General features: G+C 43.4%; 3 protein-coding genes and 1 non-coding gene across 7 annotated transcripts; 1 reads left to right on the top strand and 3 right to left on the bottom strand.

Annotated features, from left to right (window-relative positions):
* Positions 1-72: 72 nt before the first annotated feature.
* TRAPPC4 (trafficking protein particle complex subunit 4) lies at positions 73-3,727 on the bottom strand. 3 transcript variants are annotated; one of them, XM_090266060.1, is made up of 5 exons: positions 3,601-3,727; positions 2,957-3,131; positions 1,479-1,582; positions 686-812; positions 73-425 (listed from the first exon to the last, which is right to left on the bottom strand). In XM_090266060.1, exons 2-5 carry the CDS (start codon positions 3,100-3,102, stop codon positions 347-349), a joined length of 456 nt encoding a protein of 151 aa, XP_090122186.1. In that variant the 5' UTR covers positions 3,103-3,131; positions 3,601-3,727; the 3' UTR covers positions 73-346. The 3 variants fall into 3 exon arrangements, with proteins under 3 accessions (XP_090122186.1, XP_090122184.1, XP_090122185.1); XM_090266058.1 differs by lacking the exon at positions 3,601-3,727 and adding an exon at positions 3,249-3,521; XM_090266059.1 differs by lacking the exon at positions 3,601-3,727 and adding an exon at positions 3,407-3,521.
* On the top strand, positions 3,561-6,772 carry RPS25 (ribosomal protein S25). The gene is made up of 5 exons (XM_090266061.1): positions 3,561-3,901; positions 4,131-4,226; positions 5,930-6,113; positions 6,498-6,599; positions 6,694-6,772. Exons 1-4 carry the CDS (start codon positions 3,899-3,901, stop codon positions 6,590-6,592), a joined length of 378 nt encoding a protein of 125 aa, XP_090122187.1. The 5' UTR covers positions 3,561-3,898; the 3' UTR covers positions 6,593-6,599; positions 6,694-6,772.
* Positions 6,707-19,302, bottom strand: CENATAC (centrosomal AT-AC splicing factor). 2 transcript variants are annotated; one of them, XM_090266055.1, is made up of 11 exons: positions 19,134-19,302; positions 18,827-19,008; positions 18,294-18,392; positions 10,371-10,437; positions 10,232-10,294; positions 9,856-9,920; positions 9,605-9,710; positions 8,365-8,395; positions 7,222-7,311; positions 7,010-7,142; positions 6,707-6,919 (listed from the first exon to the last, which is right to left on the bottom strand). In XM_090266055.1, the coding sequence occupies exons 1-11, from the start codon at positions 19,251-19,253 to the stop codon at positions 6,844-6,846; spliced, it is 1,032 nt and encodes a 343-aa protein (XP_090122181.1). In that variant the 5' UTR covers positions 19,254-19,302; the 3' UTR covers positions 6,707-6,843. The 2 variants fall into 2 exon arrangements, with proteins under 2 accessions (XP_090122181.1, XP_090122183.1); XM_090266057.1 differs by having other exon boundaries at positions 18,827-18,990.
* LOC150019046 (U2 spliceosomal RNA) lies at positions 7,950-8,137 on the bottom strand. The gene has a single exon (XR_016509453.1). It is a non-coding gene; the product is annotated as a U2 spliceosomal RNA (small nuclear RNA).
* Positions 19,303-24,657: the final 5,355 nt, after the last annotated feature.

The raw sequence follows: 24,657 nt of genomic DNA, 5'->3' as shown, positions 1-24,657 counted from the left end.
AGAATTCCCTTATCATTCCTGTCTCTCCTCCTGGGCCTCTTCCCCAAAACCATCAATTAGGATAGCAAACAGTGAGATCAAAGGAATGTTTATTACAGCATTTGTGGGCCTACCTCCTCCATAAATAAATCTGTACAGAGCTGGAAGTAGGACAATGATAGATACAGGAGGGAAGAGAGCATAGTATTAAGGCTCAGAGATCAGTATGTCACCAGGCTCAGGATCCTTCCGTTTTCAAGTGTACTAACAAGGCTGCTGGGATTTCCATTGGTGTGGAATTGGCAGGACCCCTGCTACAGGATTTTTCAGTATTTAGGAAGGGGTGAAGGGTTGTCACAGGTTCGGCCTAGGACCCAGGTCCATAAGTTCCAGCCTTCTCTGCCACCTCCACGGCTAACTTCAGGTTCTGGTCAAACAGCTCACACCTATACCAGATCCAGGAGGCACAATAAGGACAAAGTGTGAGGCCTAAGCTCTCTCCCTACTTTGGATGCACAGGCAGAGCCAGTGAAGAGCCTGCTTGAAGGACATAACTCCTAGGAAAGTCTTTGGTTTCTTAAATAAGTAAAAGGCTACTCATTTTTTTGTTTTATTTAAAAATAACTGTATTACTTCAAAATGACTTTGGAGAAGAGCACACAGGTTGGGGCAAGGAGGATTTGATCTGGGGAATGGGACCACCTACCTGATAGGCATTTCCAGGGAGTAGAATGGATTCTTGAGGGCAAAGTCTGAATAAATCTCATAAATCTTTCGGAGAAGAGAATCTATTCCAGCTTGCCTAGGGTCTGCCAGCACCACAAACTTGATCCCTGGAGGGGTTGGGAATGGTTACCAAAGGATGGAGAATGCAGCAAATAATGTCATCCTGTGTTTGTAAAGCACTTTCATTTTTGCAAAGCACTTTCATCAGCCCGTATTTATTTTATCCGTATTGCTCCACAAAGCAGGAAAGGTAACATTTTAAATCTTAAGTGAGATCAGAAAATCAAAGTGCCTTTCTCACATCACCCAGCTGGTTGAGACCAGACTTTCAGTTTTAGCTCTGTCACTTATTTCTAGTCTTGGGGGTCCCTCAGCAGAAAGTGCCAGGGCGGACAAACTCAGGCAATTTTCAATTATCTGCATTAAGGGAGTGAAGCAATGACACTCATAATCCAAAGGTCATTTCCATCTGGCATTCATAATTTTGAAACAACATTTATACCTTCCAAAATGTGCGCAACATGAGACAACATTAAGGTGAGTTTTATTTGTGCACAGGATGACAAGGGCTGAGCACACTGGGTGGTGTGGACAAAATCAGAGTCAGATTAAATATTAGCTTTGGATTCACAAAACAAATAAATAGATGTGTTTATGCAATTGTCCCAGGAAAAGTTATTCCCCCACCTCCCACACTGCTTACCAAAGTCTTGGTCCATCCTTTCCCTCAACCTGTCCCACTGTATCCCTTTGGCCTATCCGGAGACACATACCTGTCAGTGTCTGGAAGCAGTGCAGTTTGAATGTGTCTGTCTCCAACATCTCAATGCCTGAGCTGCCCTGTTCAGGAGATAGCTGAGAGCCGATTGCAAACAACCTATTTGTAAATGAGGCAAAGCTGGGAATGTACTCCACTGCTGTAAGAAGAGCTTTCCAAACTTTTCTCTTGAAGTGATCCTATCTGCTGAGGAGTTCACATTACAGCCGGGGTCAGTCAGAAGAGGCAGTGGGAACTGCCTAGCAACAGTATCACATTTTCTTTAAAATTCATTTAAAATCTGCATGGATTTTACAGTAAGTCCTCAAATAACATCATTATTATTATAACATTGGTGAGAAGCCATAGGAACTTAACTTTTGTTCATATCAATTAGCCTATGGTAAATTTGGCTTCATTATACAGTCAACTAACAGCATAGATTTGAACTGCACAGGTCCACTTATACGCAAGTGTTTCCAAAAAATATATAGTCAGCCTTCTCTATCCCCGGGTTTCAAATACAAGGATTCAACCAACTCTGGATCAAAAACTATTTTCAACCAGCATTTGGAAATCACTGGGTGCAGGGGGTCAATTATAAGCATTGTTCTACACCATTTTATATAAGGGACTTGAATATCCACAGATTTTGGTATCTTCAGGGGTCCTAGAACCAATCCCTGCAGACACCAAGGGATGAAAGTAGTTGTTTTGGGGGAGTCAAAGTTATATGTGGGGGCCCTGGCTGGTGTGGCTCAGTGGTTGGATTGTTGTCCTGTAAACCGAAAGGTTGTGGGTTCAGTTTCCAGTGAGGGCAGATGGCTGGGTTGCCCCTCCAGTCCCAATCGGCATCCATGCAAGAGGCAACCCATCAATGTTTCTCTCTCACATCAATGTTTCTCTTCTTCTCCCTCCCTCCCTTCTCCTCTCTCTAAAATCAATAAGCATGTCCTCCAATGAGGATTAAAAAAAAGTTATATGTGTAGGGGATCACACCACTAACCCCCTCCTTGTTCAAGGGTCAACTGTACTTCCTTTTGCTTAAAGTTGCAGAACCCATCAAGGAGGTTAACTGAGGACTTACTGTACATTCATACTTTGCTAATACAACACTTTATATTAAAAACTTTGGGTAAAATTAACACCAGGAATATGTGCCATGGCTAGCATACACAGTACATCTCACAGTGTAGCTAAGAACAGAAAAGGATCTTAAAGATCATTTAGCTCAGTTGTCTTACTATAAACATGTAAAAACTAAGGCTCAGAGAATTGATGCTGACTTAAGCAACATCACACCACTGCCAATATTGCCTAAAACCTAATCATACCGAATCATTTCTTTTTCTTTTCATAACACAAGAGCTGATGATTTAAAAGTAAGTAGAGAAAGGTAAGCACTGTGGCACGGGAGACTGCCGGCTCACTAATCCAGCCAGCCTAAGAGCCAAGTGCAGGCCCGCAGGCACTAGGCAGGGTTGGAGGACTTACGAGTGGAACATGGAGGCCAACATGAGCTTCTCATTAGAGGTGAGGCGAGGCCGGCCAAATCGAATGGACACCGGGTAGTTAGCAGGACTGCCTAGGTACTCCAGCACCTCTTTCCCGTCGGCCGTGTACTTGCCGTTCACGTCCATGCCATTGATGGCCAGCACTGCGTGGCCCACTGCAGAGGTGAGGCAAGGGTCAACGAAGTCCCATTCAGCGGATGCTGCCGAGACATCAGGGACTTGGCCATAGACCCTCGCCCCCAGACCCAACCCCCTTCCCGAGCCTAGCCCACCCCGGATGCCGTCGCGCTGGCCGAAGGCAACCAGCACTCGCTCGTCGTGTAGCTTGAGCAGCAGATCAAGCGGGTAGCTGAAAGTTTTCTCAGCCTCTGCCCGTGGCGCGTAGCTGTCTAGTTGGTAAATCAGGCCGCCAGCTTTGTTCACCACATACACACTGAAAATCGCCATCACTGCCTCTGCGGCTCCTAGACTGGGGGGTAGGCCGGCCTCGCTCGGAACAAGTCACGGGACCGTCTCCCTCCCTCCTCTTTCCTCCCAGCCCCAGCTGGCTGCTGCGGCGCTTGCGCGCTTGCGCACTTGAGGGAACATTCTTGGGTGTAACGCCGGAAAGGTAGTTGCTGGGACCTGATAGTTTTCCGTCTCTCTTTCCTGGGTATTAGTGCCAGGCCAGAGCAACGTGTGACTGCTCCAAAACTACGGCAAAGTCTAAGGCTGGAGCGCGGTTCCGGATCTGTGGCTGAGGAAAAAGCATTTAGGGCCTCAGGGCCCCGGTACCGCCTCAGCGTCCTCTGCGGGGCTCCACCCCTTGCCCCGGAAGCGCTCGCTGCGGATGAAGGTTTGTAAGTCTGTTTGCCAGCAGCGCTTTCTTTTCGTCCGACATCTTCTCAGGAAAGGGTGGTAGCAGCTGCTCCAGAACTTCGCTATGGTGAGTAGCGGCGCGAAGCCCGTGCGGTTCTGAAATCTGGACAGTACCAGAGCGCGGCTGAGGCTCCTTTGGAAGGAGGGCCCCCAGAACTTCCAGCTGCGGCTCAGAGGGCGGGCGGATACATTGCTTCGCCCGCGTGTTCGTTAGTGAGGCTTGACCGAGGGTAGGAGGAGCAAAATGGGAGCATGGGGCTGCGTCACGAGCTGTCTGTATTCCCGCTTTTCAACAGCCGCCCAAGGACGACAAGAAGAAGAAAGATGCTGGAAAGTCAGCCAAGAAAGATAAAGACCCAGTGAACAAATCTGGGGGCAAGGCCAAAAAGAAGGTAAGAGTCAGTACCTCTTAAGAGTTAGGGAAGCTGGGTGTGTCCATTCCATATTGCTGTAGTAGTAAGTGACGAATAGCAAATGGCTTTTAACATGGTGGGGTATAGAGTCAGATTGTATTTCAATTTTGTATGTGTGTATATGTATGTGTATATATTTCAACATTTTAGTTGTTTTTACGGAGGGGAAAGGGAGGGAGAAAGAGAGAAAGAGAAACATTGATGTGGGAGAGAAGCATGAATCAGTTCCCCTACCCGGGGAACTGGCTGGCAGCCCAGGCGTGGGCCCTGACCAGGAATTAAACAGGCAACATTCCGTTCGCAGGCAGGTGCTCAACCCCTGAGCCACCCCAGCTATGGCTATTTAAAAATTTTTATGTACAGCAGTCCCTCTCTATATCATGGTTAACTTGTTGTGGCGTCACTGTATCGCGGGATTTTAAAAAATATTTATCGCGGATTTTTCACTATATCGTAGGATTTTGCGGTAATGTATACGTATGTTATTAAAGTTACGTAGGTTTAAGAGTGTAGAATATGTTGCAGAACATGAGTAGTGTTTATGAAAGTGGAAAGGGTTAATAAGGGGCTGGGAACAGTTTATAAGTGCGGGAAGGGTTTATAAAGCCTTAAAATATATATAAATACTAAAATAAATGTAAGGTTCCTACTTCGCAGATTTTCGCCTATGACGAGGGGAGGGTCTAGAATGTAATACCCGCAGTAAGGGAGGGAATACTGTTATTGATTTGAGAGAGAAACATTGACTTGTTCCACTTAGTAATTGGTTGATTTTTCTGTGTGCCCTTACCAGGGATCGAACCCACAACCTTGGCTTATGGGACAGCACTCTTAACCAACTGAGCTACCTGGCCAGGACTTAAGAAGTCAATTATTAAAGCTATGCTTTTATCACCATTCTCACTTTTTTCCATCATTTGAAGAACTGTGTACACATACTACTTGGAAATTAAACAACATGTTTTGGCCCTGGCTGGTATGGCTCAGTTGGTTGGAGCATCCTATAATCCAGAAGTTTGGGGTGCGTGCCAGAGGCAATCAATCACTATTCTCTCCCTCTCTCTTCCTTTTGCTATCTCTAAAATCAATAAGCATGACCCTGACTAGCATTACTCGGTTGGGCATGGTCCTACAAAGAGAAAGGTCACCTGTTCCATTCCAGTCAGGGCACATGCCTGGGTTTCGCGCCCTGTGCTCCATCCCTTGCTGGGTGCTTGCAGAGGCAACAGTCGGTGTTTCTCTCCCTTTCTCCCTCCCTTCCCCCTTTCCTAAAAAATAAATAATAAAACCAATGAACATGGCCTGGGGTGGAGAATTAAAAATATTTTTTAAAAACCATTTGTTCTGATGACTTGATATGTAACATTGTTTTAATTAGCTTGGTGGGACTCAGCCCATATCTGAAAGTCTCAAAGATGTACCAAAATGTATCTGATGACATTAAAGGTTACCAGGGTCTCTTTTACCTTACATCCTGGCTTTCTATTAATTATTTGAAATTTGATTTGTAAAGTTTCTGCAAATTCTGAATTTCATAGTTCTGTGCAAGCCAAGGAACAGAGCGATCCTCTCAGTATCGCCCTCCAGATATGGAGAGATTTCTCTGGCACAGGTTGTTTGGAAGACAAATGGTGATTCTTCCAGCAGCACTGAATCTTTTTCCTTTTTGTTTCTGTGAGCAGAAGTGGTCCAAAGGCAAAGTTCGGGACAAACTCAATAACCTAGTCTTGTTTGACAAAGCAACATATGACAAACTGTGTAAGGAAGTTCCCAACTACAAGCTTATAACCCCGGCTGTTGTCTCTGAGCGACTGAAGATCCGCGGTTCCTTGGCCAGGGCAGCCCTTCAGGAGCTCCTTAGTAAAGGTGAGAGGGGTATATTGCACTGGTGTGGTTTTGCACATTAAATTGGCCTGATCATATTAGCCATCTTAAATGTTTTTATTGGAGTTCTAAAGAATAGATTAATCAGTGGTTGTTAGTAATATGATTTTAACATGTCACCCCTAGCAGCCATTTTTGTGCCATGGCCCCTGTGGCAGCTTGGTGAAGCTCTGTGTAGTGCCTAATATAAGGTGCTGTGAAGGTGGTCATCTCAAGAGCATGTAATGGATCCTTCATTTAGAAAGGATAAGATTAGATTATCATCAAGAAATACAGGCATGCAAATGTAGCATTTCTGTTTTGGGAAGGGATATAAAACTTGCTTTCTAATGTCACTTGCTATGTGAAAACCTTCTTTCTCCTTAGGACTTATTAAACTAGTTTCAAAGCACAGAGCTCAAGTAATTTACACCAGAAACACCAAAGGTGGGGATGCCCCAGCTGTTGGTGAAGATGCATGAATAACAGGTGAGCAAGAATCCAGGGGCTCATAATGTGGGAAGTATGTGTCCCCTTTCTAAAACTCTGTACTAAATCTTTTAATTTTTTTTATTTTTTACAGGTCCCACAAGCTGTACATTTTGAAAAAATAAAACTTTATTAAATCAGTAAGTGGGTATGTCTGTTTCCTTAAAAAGGCAGTTACAAAGGATGATAGTAAGTGTGGGTTTGCTGACCTGGCTTTGAGCCTTATATGATTGTTGCAAAAATATCAGGAAACCATTAGTTTTTTTTCTTCTTGTGACTGCTGTTTCTTCCTTGCTACATCTTCAGTTTTGAATTGATGCCTGAAAGGAAATGAAGGGTTAACAGAACGAAAGTAAGAGACCCTCCAAAGGGGTGGCCGGCCAGTTGGAGTCCTGGCACCGGACCCATACCTGGATTGCCAGCGGCGTCCGTTATTCCAGACCCGGCCAAAAGACGGCAGCCAGCCTGCACTGGTGCTGGAGCTGTGGTCAAAGTTGGCCCCGACTCTGTCTGAGGGGAGTTTCTTCAGTTTCTGTTTTTCCTCTGTAACAGTTAAGTAAATGGTTGTAAGTAGGAAGATTAAAGAACAGCTCACTGCCAATTCTTGAGTTAGTTTACTCACTCTCTTTGAGAAATTCTTCATAGGAGGGTCCTATTTGTTGATTCTCAGAGCTGTTTTCCTCGTCTTGGACCATCCAGGGAGGTGTGGCACCTAGAAAAGAAAGACCTATTAAGTGGAAATTAGGGCACTTGCATAGTTATTCTGAGATGTGTTTGTTGAGTACTATTACATTGTTCATTTGTGGAGGCATATTTAGATTGTTTTCAGTTTGGGGCTACTGAGAATAAACAGCTACAATTTGTGTACAAGCCTTTTTTCTTGGAATGGCTGGATCATAATGTATAATTTTAAGAAATTGGACTGTTTTCCAAAGAGGTTGTGCCATTTTATATTCCACCAGCAATGAGAGAGTTCTATGTACATGTTCAGTCTCGAATTTTAGCCATTCTAGTGAGCATCTTTTTATATGCCTTCATCAGATAATGGTTTCTTTTTTCCATTTTCATCCTCTGACATCCTGCCCTTTGGAAATCATCAGCTTGTTCTCATGGGTCTGTTTGTTTTTATTCACTTTTTTTAGATTCCACATATAAGATAATATGGCGTTTGTCTTTCTCTGACCTATTAGCATAATACACCGTGTCCATCTCAATTCTGTTGCAAATGGCAAGATTTCATTCTTTTATTGCTGAATAATCATTGTGTGTGTGTATCACATCTTTATCCATTCATCTGTTGATGGACAGCTAGATTGCAGTTAGTGCTTTATCTTAATCAATTTTATTTTTTTCTGGTGCACCTTTCTCAGAGGTATTACAATACTAGGTCAATGCACAGCGCAGACAGAGCAAGCTCCTCTTCTATCTCCCTGCTCCCAAAAGCCATTTTAATATATTGTCCTCAGAGGATATATTGGATATTAAACTGGTAAGAAAAGATACTATACTTGACTTAGCCAAAAAGGCTGAGAAGCGATTCAGCTTTAAAAAATAATCGCCTCACCCTGACCGGTGTGATTCAGAGGTTCGGTATCATTCCACAAAGTGAAAATGTCACTGGTTAGATTCCCAGTCAGGATGTGTACGAGAGGCAACAGATCGATGTTTCTTACCCTCTCCCTCCTTTCCCCTCTAAAAATAAGTAAAAAATAAATATATTTTAAGTGGTCTCTTACAGTTTGAGAAACACTGCCCTGGACCTTACCTGAGTGGATGTTACCAACTCCTGGTGTCTCCTGAAGTTAGAAACGGGAAAAAAAAATATATAGATATAGAAAGCCAAGACATGATAGGATACTCATAGCTAGAGAACGGACAAACTATAGGAGGTGGATAGACCCAGTGCCAGAATACTAATTCTCCACCCTCTTAATGTCAAACCTTAAGAGTACAGTAGCCCTGACTGGGGTGGCTTAGTGGGTTGGGCATTGTCTCACAAACTGAAAGGTCACAGGTTCTATTCCTGGACAGGGCACATGCTTGGGTTGGAGGCATGCATGTGAGAGGCAACCAATCAATGCTTCACACACCACATTCCCTCTCCTTTTCCCTCTAAAAATAAATAAAATTTAATCTTTATTGTATTTTTTTCCATTACCATTTAGGGGCCAGGTCCCAGGTTGGGGGGCGTGTGTGAGGCAACCCACACATTAATGTTTCTCTCCCTCCATTTCCCCCTTGTAAAAATAAAATCTTAAAAACAAATCATTTAAAGTCCTCCCCTCAAGATTCATGGTCTTAATGTGGAGCTGTGCCTACTACATGCCAGGTAAACAAAACCCTTTCCTCACGGCATATAATTGTTGGGAAAGAGAAGCATAAATTAACATTTACAGATTTTTCCATGGTACTAGGTCCATTTATAACAGATTACCTCAGATAAGCCTTCCACAAAAAAGTGACATTTGAGCTAAGAGTTAAATAGGTGATGAGAGAAGGAAAGCATATTATTTAAGGCAATGGCAACTGCATGTGCAAAAACACAGTACACCTGGAGTATAGACCATAAAAATAGGTGTGCAATGATTTTCTGTGTTTAAAACAGGATTGCAGGGGAGAGAAGGAATTGTTCCAAGGGGCCAACTTGTATTGAGGAGGTAAAATAGACATACTTGATAGCATGGAGGGGATAAGGATCTGCAGCTAGTTATTGGAAGCATAAGAGGGGGGAGTTTCAGATGCCTGTGGGATATCTATAAATATATTAAGCTGGAACTGTGGATTCTCTAGAGGATGCAGCTTAGGTGTTGATACTCCTAAGTGGCAGTGAGGGCAATAGGTGTGGTTGGAGGGTGAGCAAAGATGTCTGAAAACACTAAACTAATGAACAGTGCAGCAAGAGAGAAAAGTCTGCAAAGACAGGAATGGTTAGGAAACCCAGGTGAGATCGGTGTCCTGGGAGCTGAGGGGGTACAACATTTTCCTGGCTAGCTTATCCATTGTACCTGATGGCCAATGAATATCAGAGGTTGTCCTGTCTCCATCCAGTCAAGCTCTTGGGCAGGTGGCATGTCTAAGCAAGAGGGCCTCTGTGACGTGAAGGCTACTTGGCTGAAAAAAATAAACAGGAGCCAGGCTGGCAGAGGAGGTCCTTGAGCCATAAAAATAGCAAAGAGATTTGTTCCCATATTCCAGCCAAAAAAATTACAGAATGTTCTAACAGGTCAAACTCAATGAGATTCCCTTACTATCTTACCTGTTCATCCCTTTCCAGCTTCCAGTTGCTGAAGAGTCCTCTTCTGGGTTTGGCACTTCCTGAAGCTGAGTTTTATTCAGGAAAAATAAATGTGTCTAGGATGCTTAAGAGTCTGTCTAGGCCATGCTCCCACCCTCCAAAAGGAAACAAATTGGCATATGGAGGGTACTGCCCTCCCTGTAGACTCTCCCCACCTCCGAGCCCTGCCCACATCTTGTCCACTGACAAGACCTGCCCCCTGATGTACAAGTAAGCGGAGCAGGTTAAGCATGGAGTCCATGAGTTTTCTTAGAGCTGGTAGGTGAAATGCTGGACCTGGGAGAAGCAGGAATCAGTGGATTTGGATACTGCTCTGGCTTCTCTGAGGGAAACCAACCTCTAAGACAGACTGAACCACCTCCTTCCGGCTGTGCTCCACCTCACGGATCTGAGCTGCCATCTGTGGGAGAGAGGCTGCTTAGATAGGTACAAGATCATGGGGGCTGGGGGCTTCAGAGGTCTTTCCTTTAACTTACCTCTTTGATCACTTCATCCTCTTTTTCCTCATAAGATTCCAAACCTTTCACCATGGATTTCTTGAATCTAAAAAGAAAAAGGGCAAGTCAGCCCATAACCCCAGGCCCTGCCAGTTGTGAAAAGATCCTCAGTAGATAATTTTTTTTCAAATTTTGAGTAATTTTAAACTCACAGAAAGAAAATAGTTTCTTGAACATCTGTGTACCTCTCATCCAGATTCACTGTTAACATTTTGCCATACTAGCTCCACTTCTTTTTTTTAAGGACTTTATTTTTAGAGAGAGGGGAAGGGAGGGAGAGAGGGAGAGAAACATCAATGTGTGGCTGCCTCTCGTGGCCTACAACCCAGGAATGTGCCCTGACTGGGAATCAAACCAGCAACCCTTTGGTTCGCAGGCCAGCTTTCAATCCACTGAGCCACACCAGCCAGGGCCTGGCTCCACTTTTTTTATACACATATTTTCTTGTGTCTTTTCTTGCCAAAACAAATATGGGTTTTAGACATCATGAGACTTAAGTATTTAACCATGCATCTCTTGAGAATAGAAACAGTCTATTAAACCATGAAATGATTATCACATTTAAGAAAATCAATTCTTTTTAAAAAAATATTTTTTTAGAGGTGGGGGAGGGAGAAAAAGAGAAACATCAATCCGTTGCCTCTCACATATCCCCAGCTGGGGACCTGGCCTGTAGCACAGGCATGTGCCCAAACTGAGAACTGAACCGGCGACCATTTTGGTCTGCAGGCCGGCGCTCAGTACACTAAGCCACACCAGCCAGAGAAATTATTATTCTTGATCTTCAAATTATCCCATATGTGGCCAGTGAGAACCCCTTCAAACCAGCTCCTTTGTCCTCTGGACCACTCCATGGTCTCACCGTGTACTTCCCCTGAACCAATCCTGAAGTCAACCATTTCTCTAATGAGATCTGGTTCCTTTTAGTAGAAAGCAGTATGTTTAGAAACAAAGAGCTGAAGGGGAATGGGCTAAATAGTGCAGGGATTAAGAAGTACAGACTTCTGGTAAAGATGGTGGTGTAGGTAAACATGGCTAGTCTCCTTGCACAATCACATCAAAACTGCCACTAAACTATCTAAGAACCATCATTCAGAACTGTCAGAAACAAGTTAAGTGGAAGTTCTGCAACTACAGAATTAAGGAAGAAACCACATCATGACTGGTAGGAGGTGGCAGAGATGCAGAACAGGCTGGTCCCACACTTGCATATGGCGAATAGAAATCGGGAGGGATATCTCAGGAGTGAGGCTGTCCCAGCTCCACACCAGGGCGCCCAAGGATCCAGTGTCAGGAAGATAAGTTTCCATAACTTCTGGCTATAAAAACCAGCAGGGATTGATGCTGTGGAACACAGAAACTTCTGTAATCCCAAGAAGTTCCTGTAAAGGGCCAGTGCACAGACTTTAATTGGACTCACTCCCTCTGAGCTACAGTGCAGGGGCAGCTGCTTGAATGGCATCAGAGACATATGGGGAGAAACTGAATTGCCCGGTATCAGGCCGAGAGCTGGGGGGGACAGCGTTCTCCCAGCCAAAAGTGCTGGCAGAAGCCATTGTTCCTTTTCTGAACCCATCCCAAATAGAGCCACACAGCCAGCAGGAGGTGCCATATCTGAGATTCCATCAACTTGGCTATCACTGTTTGCCCCACACTGGTGATTCCCTGAGGACCACCCAAGCTGTTTCCAGTGGCTTTTTCATTTAAATGGATTATCTTGGCACATGCTTCAGACTTTCCTAAATTCTCTCAAACAAGCAGCATCTGGCTTCAGCAAGCCCCATACCTCTCACTAAGTTGTCCCAGGCCTGGCACTAGCAGCAGCTGGCCTTGGGTCACAGCATGGCCTCATCTGGGCAACTCCAAGCCCTGCACAAGTAGCAACCATCTGCAGATTGCTTTGAACCTATGCTGTGTGACCCAGGACAGAACACAGTGGGTGGCTGACCTTGAAAGTGCCAACAGCAATCAAGGCTCAACTACACAGGTGGGTGTACACAGCCCACATGGTGGGCACACCTTGAGTACCCAGCTTGGGTAATAGAGAATGCTGTGCCACTGGACTCTGCAGGACGCCTTCTACATTAGGCCACTCTAACAAGCCTGGGAGACATAGCAGCAGCTCTATGTAATACAGAGAAACAAACACAGGGAGGCTGCCAAAGTGAGGAGACAATGAAACATGGCCCATATGAAAGAACAGAACAAAACTCCATAAAAAGAACTAAACAAAATGGAGACCAGCAAACTACTAGATCCAGAGTTCAAAACACTGGTTATAAGGATGCTCAGTTACCTTAGTGAGGACCTCAACAGCGTAAAAGATATCCAGTCAGAAATGAAGGATACAGTAAGTGAAATGAACAATTTACAGGGAAACAACAGTAGAGTGGATGAAGCCAAGTATCAAATCAGTGATATGGAATATAAGGAAGCAAAAAACAACTAGTCAGGACAGCAAGGAGAAAAAAGAATTAAGAAAAAATGAGGATAGTGTAAGCAGCCTCTGAGACAACTTCAAGTTTACCAACATTTGTATCACGGGGGTGCCAGAATTGAGAAGAGAGCAAGAAATGAAAAACCTATCTAAAAAAATGACAAAAAATTTCCCTAATTTGGTGAAGGAAATAGACATACTAGTCCAAGAAGCACAGAGAGTCACAAGGAAGATGAATCCAAAGAGGCCCACACCAAGACACATCATAATTAAGATGCCAAAGGCAAAAAGAAAATCTTAAAAACAACAAGAGAAAAGCAGTTAGTTCCCTACAAGGGAGTTCCCATAAGACTGTCAGCTGATTTCTCAAAAGAAACTTTGCAGGCAAGAAAGGACTGGCAAGAAGTATTCATGGTGATGAAAAGCAAGGATTTGTAACCAAGATTACTCTATCCAGCAAGGCTATCATTTAGAATCAAAGGACAGATACAGAGCTTGCCAGACAATAAAAAGCTAACGGAGTTCATCACCACCAAACCGATATTATGTGAAATGTTAAAGGGTCTTCTTTAAGAAGAAAATAAAAAATATGAACAATATAATGGCAATAAATGCCTATCTATCAACCATTGAATCTAAAAACAAACAAGAACAACAAAAACAGAATCATAGATACAGAGAAGATTTTGATGGTTGCCAGATGGGAGGGGGGTTTGGAAAATGGGTAAAAAAGGTGAAGGGATTAAGAAGTATAAATTGGCCCCGGCTGGTGTGGCTCAGTGGATTGAGCACCAGCCTGTAAACCAAAGGGATGCTGGTTTGATTCCTAGTCAGGGCACATGGCTGGGTTTAAAGGAAGTATAAATTGGTAGAGAATAGTCATGAGGATGTAAAGTACAGTATAGGGAATAGTCTAGCCAAAGAACATACATGCATTAACCGTGGATATAGACAACAGTGTGGAGATTGCCTGAGGGAGTGGAAGGCACTGAGTGGAAGGGGCAAAAGGGAGGAAAATTCAGACAACTGGACTAGCATAAACAATAAAATAATTTTTTTTAAAAGTACAAATTGATAGTTACAGAATAGTCATGGGGATGTAAAGTACAGCATAGGGAATATGATCAATAATAGTCTAATAACTACGTATGGTAGTTATTAGATGGGTGTGACATTTACTGGGATGATCACTGTAAGTTATGTAATGTCTTATCACTGGGTTGTACACCTGAAACTAATATAATAATGTATGTAAACTGTAATTGAAAATAAAAAATGAATTTAAAAAACCAAAGAACTGAGATTAATAAAGTTCTTACTGTTCTACAGGTGTCATGCTTCTAGCTCTTTCAGAGGACAGCACTTTGATTTTCTTTTCTCTCTCTCTCTTTTTTTAAGATTTTACTTACTTGCTTTTTCAGAGAGAGGGGAAAGGAGGGAGAAAGAGAGGGAGAGAAACATCAGTGTGCGAGATACATCGATTGGTTGCCTCTCACACGCCCCAAACTGGGAAACCGGGCCCACAACCCAGGCATGTGCCCTGACTGGGAGTTGAACCTCTGACCTTTTGGTTTGCAGGCCAGCACTCAATCCACTGAGCCACACCAGCCAGGACAAGCTTTGACTTTCTTAAGTCAAAAATTCATACTGATACCTCCCCAATCAAATCCCTCCCTTCCTTCCTGTTATCTTCCTTCTGCCACAAAATCCCTGGTTCCCAACTGTAGGGGATGGTGAAAGCTGAAGTTACAAAAGGAAAGCCAACTTGCTTGGCTGGGATTAGGTATTTGCAAGGTCTTGCCTGATTGTCTACATTTGCTGATGGGTCAGGTATTTGCAAGGTCTTGCTGGACTGAATAAGTCTGCAACATGCAGCCTTTTGATAAGGAAGCTGGAGCTGTGGGGGCTGGATACAAAGCAGGAGCGGGGAACATCCTGGCTATTAGATTAGGGCAGGAGCTACTTGCAAGATATCTGAGAACACTCCGTTTACAGCTTTCTTAGGAGTTTCTCATCAGTTTTGTTTCTAAGAAGTTTCACTTGTTATTTTTGTCTCCTGACTGCTGTTATCAGTAGCTGATGTAATGGAACATTATAAACTTGGTGGACTCAGGCCCGTGCCATTGTCTCTCCATCTGAGGGGCAATGGTCCACCCGACCCCTGCTTTGCATTAACCTTGTGTCTTGTGTCTGTGTTTTTCTTTTAATCTCCAGGTCACCCCCCTCTCTGGTACCTTAGGTTTCGACATCAAGCTGTGCGGATCACGGCACCCAACATCAATATACAGTTTACCATTGAACAACATGGGTGTTAGGATTTTCAACACTGCACAGTTGAAAATCCATGTATGATGCCCGGGCTGGTGTGGCTCAGTGGATTAAGTGCCAGCCTGTGAACCAAAGGGTTGCCAGTTCAATTCCCAGTCAGGGCACATGCCCAGGTTGCGGGCTAAGTTCCCAGTTGGGGGCACTTAAGAGGCAACCACACATTGACATTTCTCTCCCTCTCTTTCTAGCCCCTTTCCCTTTTCTATAAAAATAAATAAAATCTTAAAAAAAAAAAAAGAAAAAGAACATCCACATATGATTAGAGTTGGCCCTCAGCATACATAGACCCCCAACCAGGGAGTTGACCCTTGAACAAAATGGGTTTGAACTGTGTGGGCCAACTAAAAAAAAAATGTATATTAAGTGGACCCATGCAGTTCAAACCCTTGTTGTTCAAGGGTACTTACAGTTGTTAAGTGGACCCATGCAGTTCAAACCCTTGTTGTTCAAGGGTACTTACAGTTGTTTTATCCTACAATACACACAAAAAGTCACTAACAACAATAAAACTACTAAGCAAAGCTCAAGATTTCTTTTCAGTTTAGTTCTTAGAAAATATCCTTCTAAAATGTACAGTCAGAATTTTGTGTTCAAAGTTACTTCAATTCTTATTTGTTTGTGATTGTTATGAATTTGATTTATAATTAAGGAAATTTGTCTTTGCAATCAGTTTTAGGATGTTTTCTAATCGAATTTTAATATGTAAAACATGTATGTAGGGGAACAGCTCTCCCATAGTGCCCTGGCAGCCTTGCATATATCCATATAGGCAAAGCCTTGAACCACAGCTTATCTGAGTCTTGGCTGAATGCCTGTGTGATCCTCCCAGGACAGAAGGCCTAAAAGGAGCTGCTATGAGGCCATCCCACTTGTTTCCCTCTCTTCCTTTCATGAGAGGCTGTGATGATGTAACAATGGGGAACTGTAACCCCCCCAAACCATTCTTATGACATTGTTTTTGTAAATGCGGACTGAATAATATGTAGCTTGTAGATAAACAGCATGTTTGTATAACAGTCCTAGGGACTAACTTCCAAAAATATAGACTCTGACCTTCAGTCATCCCAGCTCTGAGAGATTTGCTGACTTTCAAGTGTAAAACCAGGATGACGAAGACCAAGATAACACACACCAGACCATCACTTGACCAGTTTCAGGGTCCTTAACAGAATGGACTGTGCTGGTCCGCATGTAGAGACCTTTTCGGTCCCCACCCCTTAATTTCTTTGTTTTGCTTTCCCTCTCCCTCTTATAAAAACCTCTGCCTGCACTGAGATATTAAGATGGGCTCCAAGACAACAGTCTTCATCTTCTCAGGTTGCTGGCATCTCAATAAACCTTTCCTTTTCCTAGCACCTTGTCTCATGAGTTTGGCTTTTGTTGTGGCATGCAGCGAGCACTGCGTTTGGTTACAATGAGATAGCTTCTCATCAACTCTGGGGTTCTGATGAGGTATGGGGCTTTCTGCCCTGCCCCGCTCAGATTAGAGCTGCAGACTTGAAAACCATTTCGCTCTCCAGCAACTCCCCATAACTCATGCTGAGGTCACCCAGCCCTTTTTGTTTCAGTGTGGTCCTTTTTGGCATGTGGGACAAGGACATGGGAAGCTGACAACTGAGCTTACTTTTTGCTGTCTCTGTAAATAATAAACTGTCTAAACCTAAAAGTGGCTCATTTTATCATTACTTGTTGACAGCCTCGGTTCCCATGCCCTCCCACCTCCCACCTCCCCCCCTGCAGCTGTCTGGGAGTTTCCCGTGATAGTGGAGTGCATCAAGACAAGACCCGTTTGGCCTTGATCAGCCTGTCATGATTACAGATGCAAGATAAATGACTGAATTCAATAGTTCCTTTTTTCTTCCCCCTATAAAACAACTCCCTCCTTCCCTAGGAGTCTGAGGTCAGAGCCATTTGCAGCATGGCTTCCTCCCCACTTGCTAATTCTCTCAATAAACTTTTTTCTGCTCGCTGTGTCTTGATGGCTTTCTGAGCAACTCTGTTCCTACACTTGTCAGTCAGGCTTTTCCTTGTCTGGTCTTTGTGTGTGTGTGTGCTTGAAATTTATAAGGTACAAAGTCAAAACTATATTTAAATAAAAGCTCCAAGAGTCCATCCTCATAATTCTCAATTATCCTTTATTCACCCACCAAAAACCATATGTGACTGGGTCAGGGTATGAGGAGCGAGTGAGTGCTTTTTGTCCTCAGATTCCCATCTCCTCCTAGTCTGAACCACAGGTTTAAAGGCAAGGAAGTGGGATTTAGGCATTTCTTATCATTCCCTCATTATTCTCCATACTGAGTAGAAAGGAATAATAGATACCATGAGTTTCTCTGTAACTTTGGCTCTGAGATCCCCTTGGGGGGTTACACATCCCACAATCTCAATATGGTCCTAATAAGACTGGTATCATGAGGCTGCCTGTGTTCTCTTCTTGAGGCAGTCAGGGCTCACACTTCGTCTGTGCTGACCAGCTTCCTGCAGTTGTTTCTAAGGGTCCTCCAGAGGCCAATTCAAATAGTCTAAAACTATTAAGAGCAGAACCCTGGCCAGTGTGGCTCAGTTGGTTGGAGCATTGTCCCGTGAACGAAAAGGTCACGGGTTGATTCCTGGTTGGAATGCATGCCTAGGTTGTGGGTTTGTTCCCTGGTCAGGGTACTTGCAAAAGGAAACTGATCCAATTGATGTTTCTCTTGCTCTCTCTAGAATCAATGAGCATGTCCTTGGTGAGGATAAAATAAAAATAAATAAATAAGAATAAGAATACTATTAAGAGTGGGTACTGGGTGAGCACCAGTTTTTTGCACACTATAAACAACTTCTATTCCTAAAGGAGCTTAGTATTCACTGTGCCACACACTTAAGTAGTTGATTATGTATAGTCAACTTTTACTATATACTGTTCTCTATTTGCTAAATGCATTGCAAATCCCATCCGCGATTAGATTCTAAACCTTTCAAAGACTCTGCCATACTCTTTTCGTGTCCAACATAGTGCCTAGAATAATGAGTACTATGAAGATAACAGATACTTATGAAGTCTTTACTAAACTTTGCAATAGAGGAAACTCCTGTACTTGACACAGATCTAGAGAATTCACATTCTGCTACTTCATCTTTCATAAGCAGCGACTTACTGTGCATAATCTTGAGGGGAGATGAGAAACTTCTCTTTCATATGAACCTCAGCCTTGTTCTCCCACCAGAATCGATTGGTTGCTTTCTTGTGCTCTGGGCTGAGAATGAAGAGTATGAGTAATCTCAATGATAGATTATTGAGTATTACTCAGATACCTAGACACTAAATAAGTCATGCAAACTGACATGTGGGTTTCTGCCTCTGGGCAAGGCCAAGAGAGAAATATTGTTACTTGTCTCTTCCAGATTTCTAGTCTCCTTTTTCCAATAAAAATGTGAGAATCAAAGAGGTGGTTGTTGGGAGGTAACCTTGAGCTAGCTGCCCTGCTGTCTTTTCCAGTTAGACCACCAACACCACTGGAACCATGGCAGCCAAAAGCCCTCTATTCCTTAAGGTAGGCAACGCCTTTAAGCTAACAATCCATCGACCCTAATCAAATGGCAAAAGCGTTCCTCCTCTCAGTTACCCTACATCCTCCCTCCCACATTTGTATGTGAACGTGCTCGATGAGGCTCCGAGCCCACATCTCACCTGGCCAGGTGCTCCAGCAACCCCCCGTGCAGCACCGTCAGGTTTCCGTGACTCAGGTGCTTCCGCACCTCACAGCTGCAGCACAGGCACCAGCAGCACCTATTGTGCTCCGGCACGTAACGCTCCACTTGAACTGTGCGGATGGTCTTGCGGGCGGCCTCCACCTGCGGGAGAGAATGTAACTGGGAAAAGGACAAGTGGGAACTCGAGCGAGACCCCCTAAACTCCCCCCCGCTTAGTGAGGACTGCACAGCCCGCATCCCCGCCCCTAGGCCGACCACAGCCCACTCCAGCCTCCCGTCCGCACCTGGGGCAGGAGCCGATCCAAAGCCACCTTCAGCTGCCGCCGGTGCTTGCGGCTATAGACATGTCCGCGACCACAGAAGAAGGTCTGGCGGCACAGTGCACAGCGCTGCGCCAGCGCCATCAGCCCCAAGGTGGGTAACCGCGACGTGCAGCGGATCCTACGCAACCCGCTGAGTCTCCACCCAAAGGGGGCGGGGCGGGGCCGGAAGTACTCAGCCGCACCCTGGCACTGGAAGGAGCCACTACAAACCCTACTGCGGCTGCGCGGGTCCTCCGACCCTCGCCCCGCCCCGGTTCTCTCCATGCTTAATCGCAGCCTATCATCAATATCCTGGAACGCTGTCTAACCAGAAAACGTGGTCTGGTGGCTGTGCAGATGCGCAGGAAAGAGCCCACGTAGCAGCAGGTGAACTGCAGCACCGTAAGCCACACACACGTCGAGGTATTGACAAGGACCCGTGCTAGACGATGTAACAAATCGTAACTAGTATTTATAGGGTGCTCAGAGCGTGTCCAGTACCTTTACATTCACTACCTCATTTAATCCTCACAAAAACCCCATGTGGTGTACTATTATTATCTGCATTTTACAAGCGGGAAAACTGAGACATGGAGGAGGAAGTAACTGTGAAAGTTTGCCCAGCTGTTAAGCAGTGGAGGCAGCACCTTGGGCCCAGTGCTCTTCAGTACCAGGAGTCTATAAGGAACACATGCTGAGGGTGGCCATAATCTAAGACTAATCAGTCATACCCCAAAGCGGTGTTGTGAGCATTGCTCCTATAAAGCTGTAAAGGGGAAACTATAAAGGGTAAAAAATCATTGCTGAGGGTTACCAGACACTTTTAATATGTACAAGTGCAAACTAGTGGAACTTTTTATTCTTTGCAAGCCACTTCTTATAGAATCAGCAGCCATCTTGCCTGCGCTGCTTCCAAGCCCTAGGGCAGGCCTAGGGTGAACTGCTTCTTTACAGGGCTGAAATCCTCAGGTTGTCACTTCAACCCTAGAGTTCCTCCTTAGAAGCCTGGGACCTAGCCCAGCCTCACTTAAAGGATGACTAGACAGAGCTGACACAGTCACAGATTTCTCAGATTTGTTACCTGTACTGGTGCATTAACCTGGATGGGCTACAATGTTGTAGGTATATACACAATCACCTTTATGTAATTCAGTCCTAGGAAGTAGCCAGTCTCCTCTCCAGATCTTTAATTCCTGTTGAAACTTCTCTTTAGACACAAGCCTATACCAGATGTGATCTATTCTGATGACCCTTGCAACACTCAATTCCTTGACTTCCCATCATTCCCATGGCAGGGTCAATCCTGGACCTTGTTCCTTCTCTGAATCCAAACTCTGAAGTTCTACTCTGACCACCATCTTCCGTCTTCCCATGTAACCTTACCCTCCATCTGGTCTTTTAACTACAGGAAGACCTCTGTTCCTGAAAATGACTACTCTTACCCAGTCACCCGGAGAACTGTTCAGCATTTACCAGCTGCCAGACACTTTGCTCTAGGACAGTGGTTTTCTTCTTCTGCCCTCCTCCCTCCTCCTCCTTCTTTGCATTAAAATTTTTATCATTTTTATTTCTGCCAAAATAAGGGCTATTAATTTCAACATATTTATATAGTTTCTGTTTCTTCAGTCTGTAAACTACCTTTAGCAAAAAAGAAATAACATTTCCACAGACTGTCTTATAGTTACCACTAAAATAATGACCAGTAAATACTGTATGACTTAAGTCACTGATCAAATAATCTTAGATTGCCGCTTATCCCTTAAAAAAAAAATACCTATAGGAGGATCATGATGAGAATCTCCTAAGTATGCCAAAAACTAATCTGAACAGTCAGTAGCCATTTTTGTGAACTCTGGCTTTTACATCTCTTTCACAAATCTGTTGGTGAATGTGTAAACTGATATAAATCTATATAGAAATCAATTAGCGAAAACGCATCTGTCAAAATGAGGCAGACAACTATAGAAATCCCGGTGGCGCAGCTCACCAGGCAACAGATGAAGAATCTGACAGATGAACAAATAAGAAACCTGTCAGAGGCTCAGTTCAGGGCCATTGTTATCAGGTGGCTTACAGAACTAACAAAAGATCTGGAAAAGGATGAGAAAGAATCGAAAAACACTCATACTGAAAGGAACAAAACCACATATGAGACAGATGGTGAGGAAATAAAATCCAGAGTTCAAATCAACAAACCAGAACACAAAGAAGGAACAAACAGTCAACCAGTGCAGAGAGAGGAAACGGGAAGCAAGGAAAATGATGAGAGGATCAGAAACCTCTGGGACAGCTATAAAAGGCCCAACATAAGAATCATTGGTTTGCCAGAGGGCGAAGAAGATGAACTAGAAATTGAAAAATTAAGTGAAAATATAATAAAGCAGAACTTCCCAAACTTGGGGAAGGACATAGACTTACAAGTCCAGGAAGCACAGAGAATTCAAAAAAAACTGGACCCAGGGAGAACCACTCCAAGACACATTATAATGAAAATGTCAAAAGTTAAAGAGAGAATCTTAAAAGCAGCAAGAGAGAAGAAAAGAATCATGTACAAAGGGGTCCCAATTAGACTATCAGCTGACTTCTCAAGGGAGACCCTGCAGGCAAGAAGGGACTGGCAAGAAATATTCAAAGTAATGAAAATCCAAAACCTACAACCACGAATACTCTATCCAGCGAAATTGTCATTCAGAATAGAAGGGCAGAGAAAGTGTTTCCAGGACAAAATAAAACTGAAAGAGTTCATTAGATCCAAACCACTGTTATATGAGATGTTAAAGGGACTGGTTTAGGAAAAGGAGGATCAAAACTATGAACACTAAAATGAAAACTGCATCACAAGAGACAACAACAGAAGCTAGGGAATTGAAACAAAGGCAAACTAAACAGGCAACGAGAGTGGAAAAAGAACTATAGGTAAGGGAAGCATATTGGGGGAGGTCAGCAGGGAGGGGGAAGGAGGAGAGGGAGGGAGATGATATAGGAATTCAGGAGCATGGTAGGAGGGAATGGAATAGACAGAGAGAGGTTGAGAAGAACTATATGCACAACTAATGGACATGGTCTCAAAGAGAGGGACAACTGGAGGGAGGGGTCCAGCGGGTGGAGGGGAGAAGAGGGAAGGGAAATTGGCACAAATGTAACATTATAATCAATAAAACACATTAAAAAATAAAAAAATAAAAATAAAGCATAATAGGAGGGAGTGGAGTAGACAAGAAGATATTGAGAAGAACTATATGCACAACCAATAGACATGAACTAAAAGGGGGAGACAACTGGAGGGCGGGGGGCCACCGGGTGGAAGAGAACAAAGGGAAAAGAAATTGGGACAACTGTAAAAGCATAATCAATAAAACATATTTAAAAAAAAATCAATTAGCCATTTATCTGAAATGCCTTTTAAAAACTCTTTCCCTTTGAGCCCACAGATTCTACTCAGCGTGTAGCCTCAGAAAGTATCTGTAAACCAAGAGTAATAGAGGAAGTATTTTCACTCGAAACAATAGGCTATCCAGGATTTGCTTCCGAATAATATGGGGATATGGAGAATGTATAGGGCAACAGTTAAAAAGCTGTTGAAGCTGGGTACATAGGGGTTCATTATTTTGTTCTCTCTATATGTATGTTTAAAATTTTCCATAATAAAAATTTTAAAGTGATACATAATATCATTTTTTATACTAAGTTTGGAAACCAAATACTTCTCAAACAATAGAATGGTTAAGAGCTAGTCTGTAATTTTTAGATATGAGAAAATACAGTTAGATGATATGAGGGGGGAATCCCCTCAAAATAGAATTATCTTCTGGAGTGCAGGTCCCTTGTAGTATAGGCTTCTCCTGCTCGGTGAGTGTTCTAGGAACCCATCTGTATCAGTGTGCCAGCTGGTGGTGTTGTGAGAGGCTGCATTCAGCTTCAGCTTTTTTTGAAGACTTTTTCAACTCGTTTGCCCATTTCATGATGGGTGATTTACAAATGCACCTGCCCACACCACACAAAGTGTTTAGCAGTTTTTGACCAAAAATGGCATGACCGCCAAGTCCCACCCTCCGTATTCACCTGATCTCGCTTGGAGCTTTTGTTTTGTTTTGTTTTCCCGGGTGAAAAAATTCCTCGAAGGGAAACATTTTGCTGATGTGGAAGAGGTGAAACAAAAAAAATGGCAGAAGCACTAAAAGGCATCAAAATCAACAAGTTCAAAAACTGTTTAGAGCAGTGGAAAAAATGTCTCAGTAGGTGTATTGCATCAAATGAAGAATACTTTGAAGGTGGCTGAAGTTTAAACATGTAAGAATAAATACACAGTTTTTTGTAAATAAATTCCGGGGTTTCTTATATCCTCCTTCATATAAGGCATGATTTCATTCTACTTTTTAAAAAATCCTCACTGGAAGACATGCTCATTATTAATTTTAGAGAGAGGGGTAGAGAGGGAGAGAGAGGGTGAGAAACATCGATGCAAAAAACATCAATTGTTCCCTTGCGTACACTCCCAAAACCACAACAGAGGCATGTGCCCTGACTGGGAATTGAACCCGCCATCTTTTAATTCATGGGATGATTCTCCAACCAACTGAGCCACACCGGCCAGGATGGCATTATTTTCTATGTAATATGTATGTATAGAATGAAATATGACACACTTGAGAAATATTTTTATGTAGTGAGATTTGAAATAGGTTTTATTTTTAGAAAAGAAGCAATTTTAAAATCTCACATCTTAACTTTGAGCTGTTTGGAAGATCCATATAGAGAGCATTCTACTGTTGTGCTGTCAAGCCTTTCAAAGCCAACGATTGTCTAGGCCAGCAATTTGCAAGGTGTGGCCTCCAGATCAGCAACATCAGCATCTGAGAGCATGTTAGAAATGCAAATTCTTGGGCCTTACCCCAGACCTTCCAAATCGGAAACTCTGGTGTGGAGCCCAGCCATCTGTGTTTTAATGAGCCCTTCATGTGATTCTGATGCTTAATCAAGTTTAAGAATCACTGGTCTAGGTCTTAGGTCCTCTTTGCTTCGCTTTACACATTGAATACAGAAATATTTCCACTACACTCCTAGGTTGCCACAATCTATTACTTCACTTGACTTTCCAAGATGATCATTCTGTCAAACCACAACCACGGCTCAAACCAGCTATCAGTTTTCCATACATGCTCCAAAGCTACTTAGAGCAGTCTACACTATCTGCTTCAACATTTACTAACTTCTTAGTCATCTGCAATTTTGCTTTGAGACTGTTTCTCTAAATTTCTCTACCAGTAAATATTCATTCAGCTGCCATATGAATGGGACTTGTGTGAAATGGAACTCAATATCTTCCTCTTCAGAACATCCTTTATTTTCACACTCCTAGTGAATGACACCATCAAGCAAAAGCCTGGAGTTCTGTGGTAAGTTACCTTTGATACTCCTTATTACTAAATCCCCATATTCACCCTGCACAGATTGTGTTATAGGATTTCTGAGATGTTTAAAGTCTGTTTGTCATTTTTTATACTCA

Source organism: Furipterus horrens, unplaced genomic scaffold (genome assembly GCF_987537825.1).
Source record: "Furipterus horrens unplaced genomic scaffold, mFurHor1.1.pri manual_scaffold_2, whole genome shotgun sequence".
NCBI lineage: Eukaryota > Metazoa > Chordata > Mammalia > Chiroptera > Furipteridae > Furipterus > Furipterus horrens.
The sequence above is the reverse complement of the archived record's forward strand: the minus strand, read 5'-3'. Positions and strand labels throughout refer to the sequence as shown.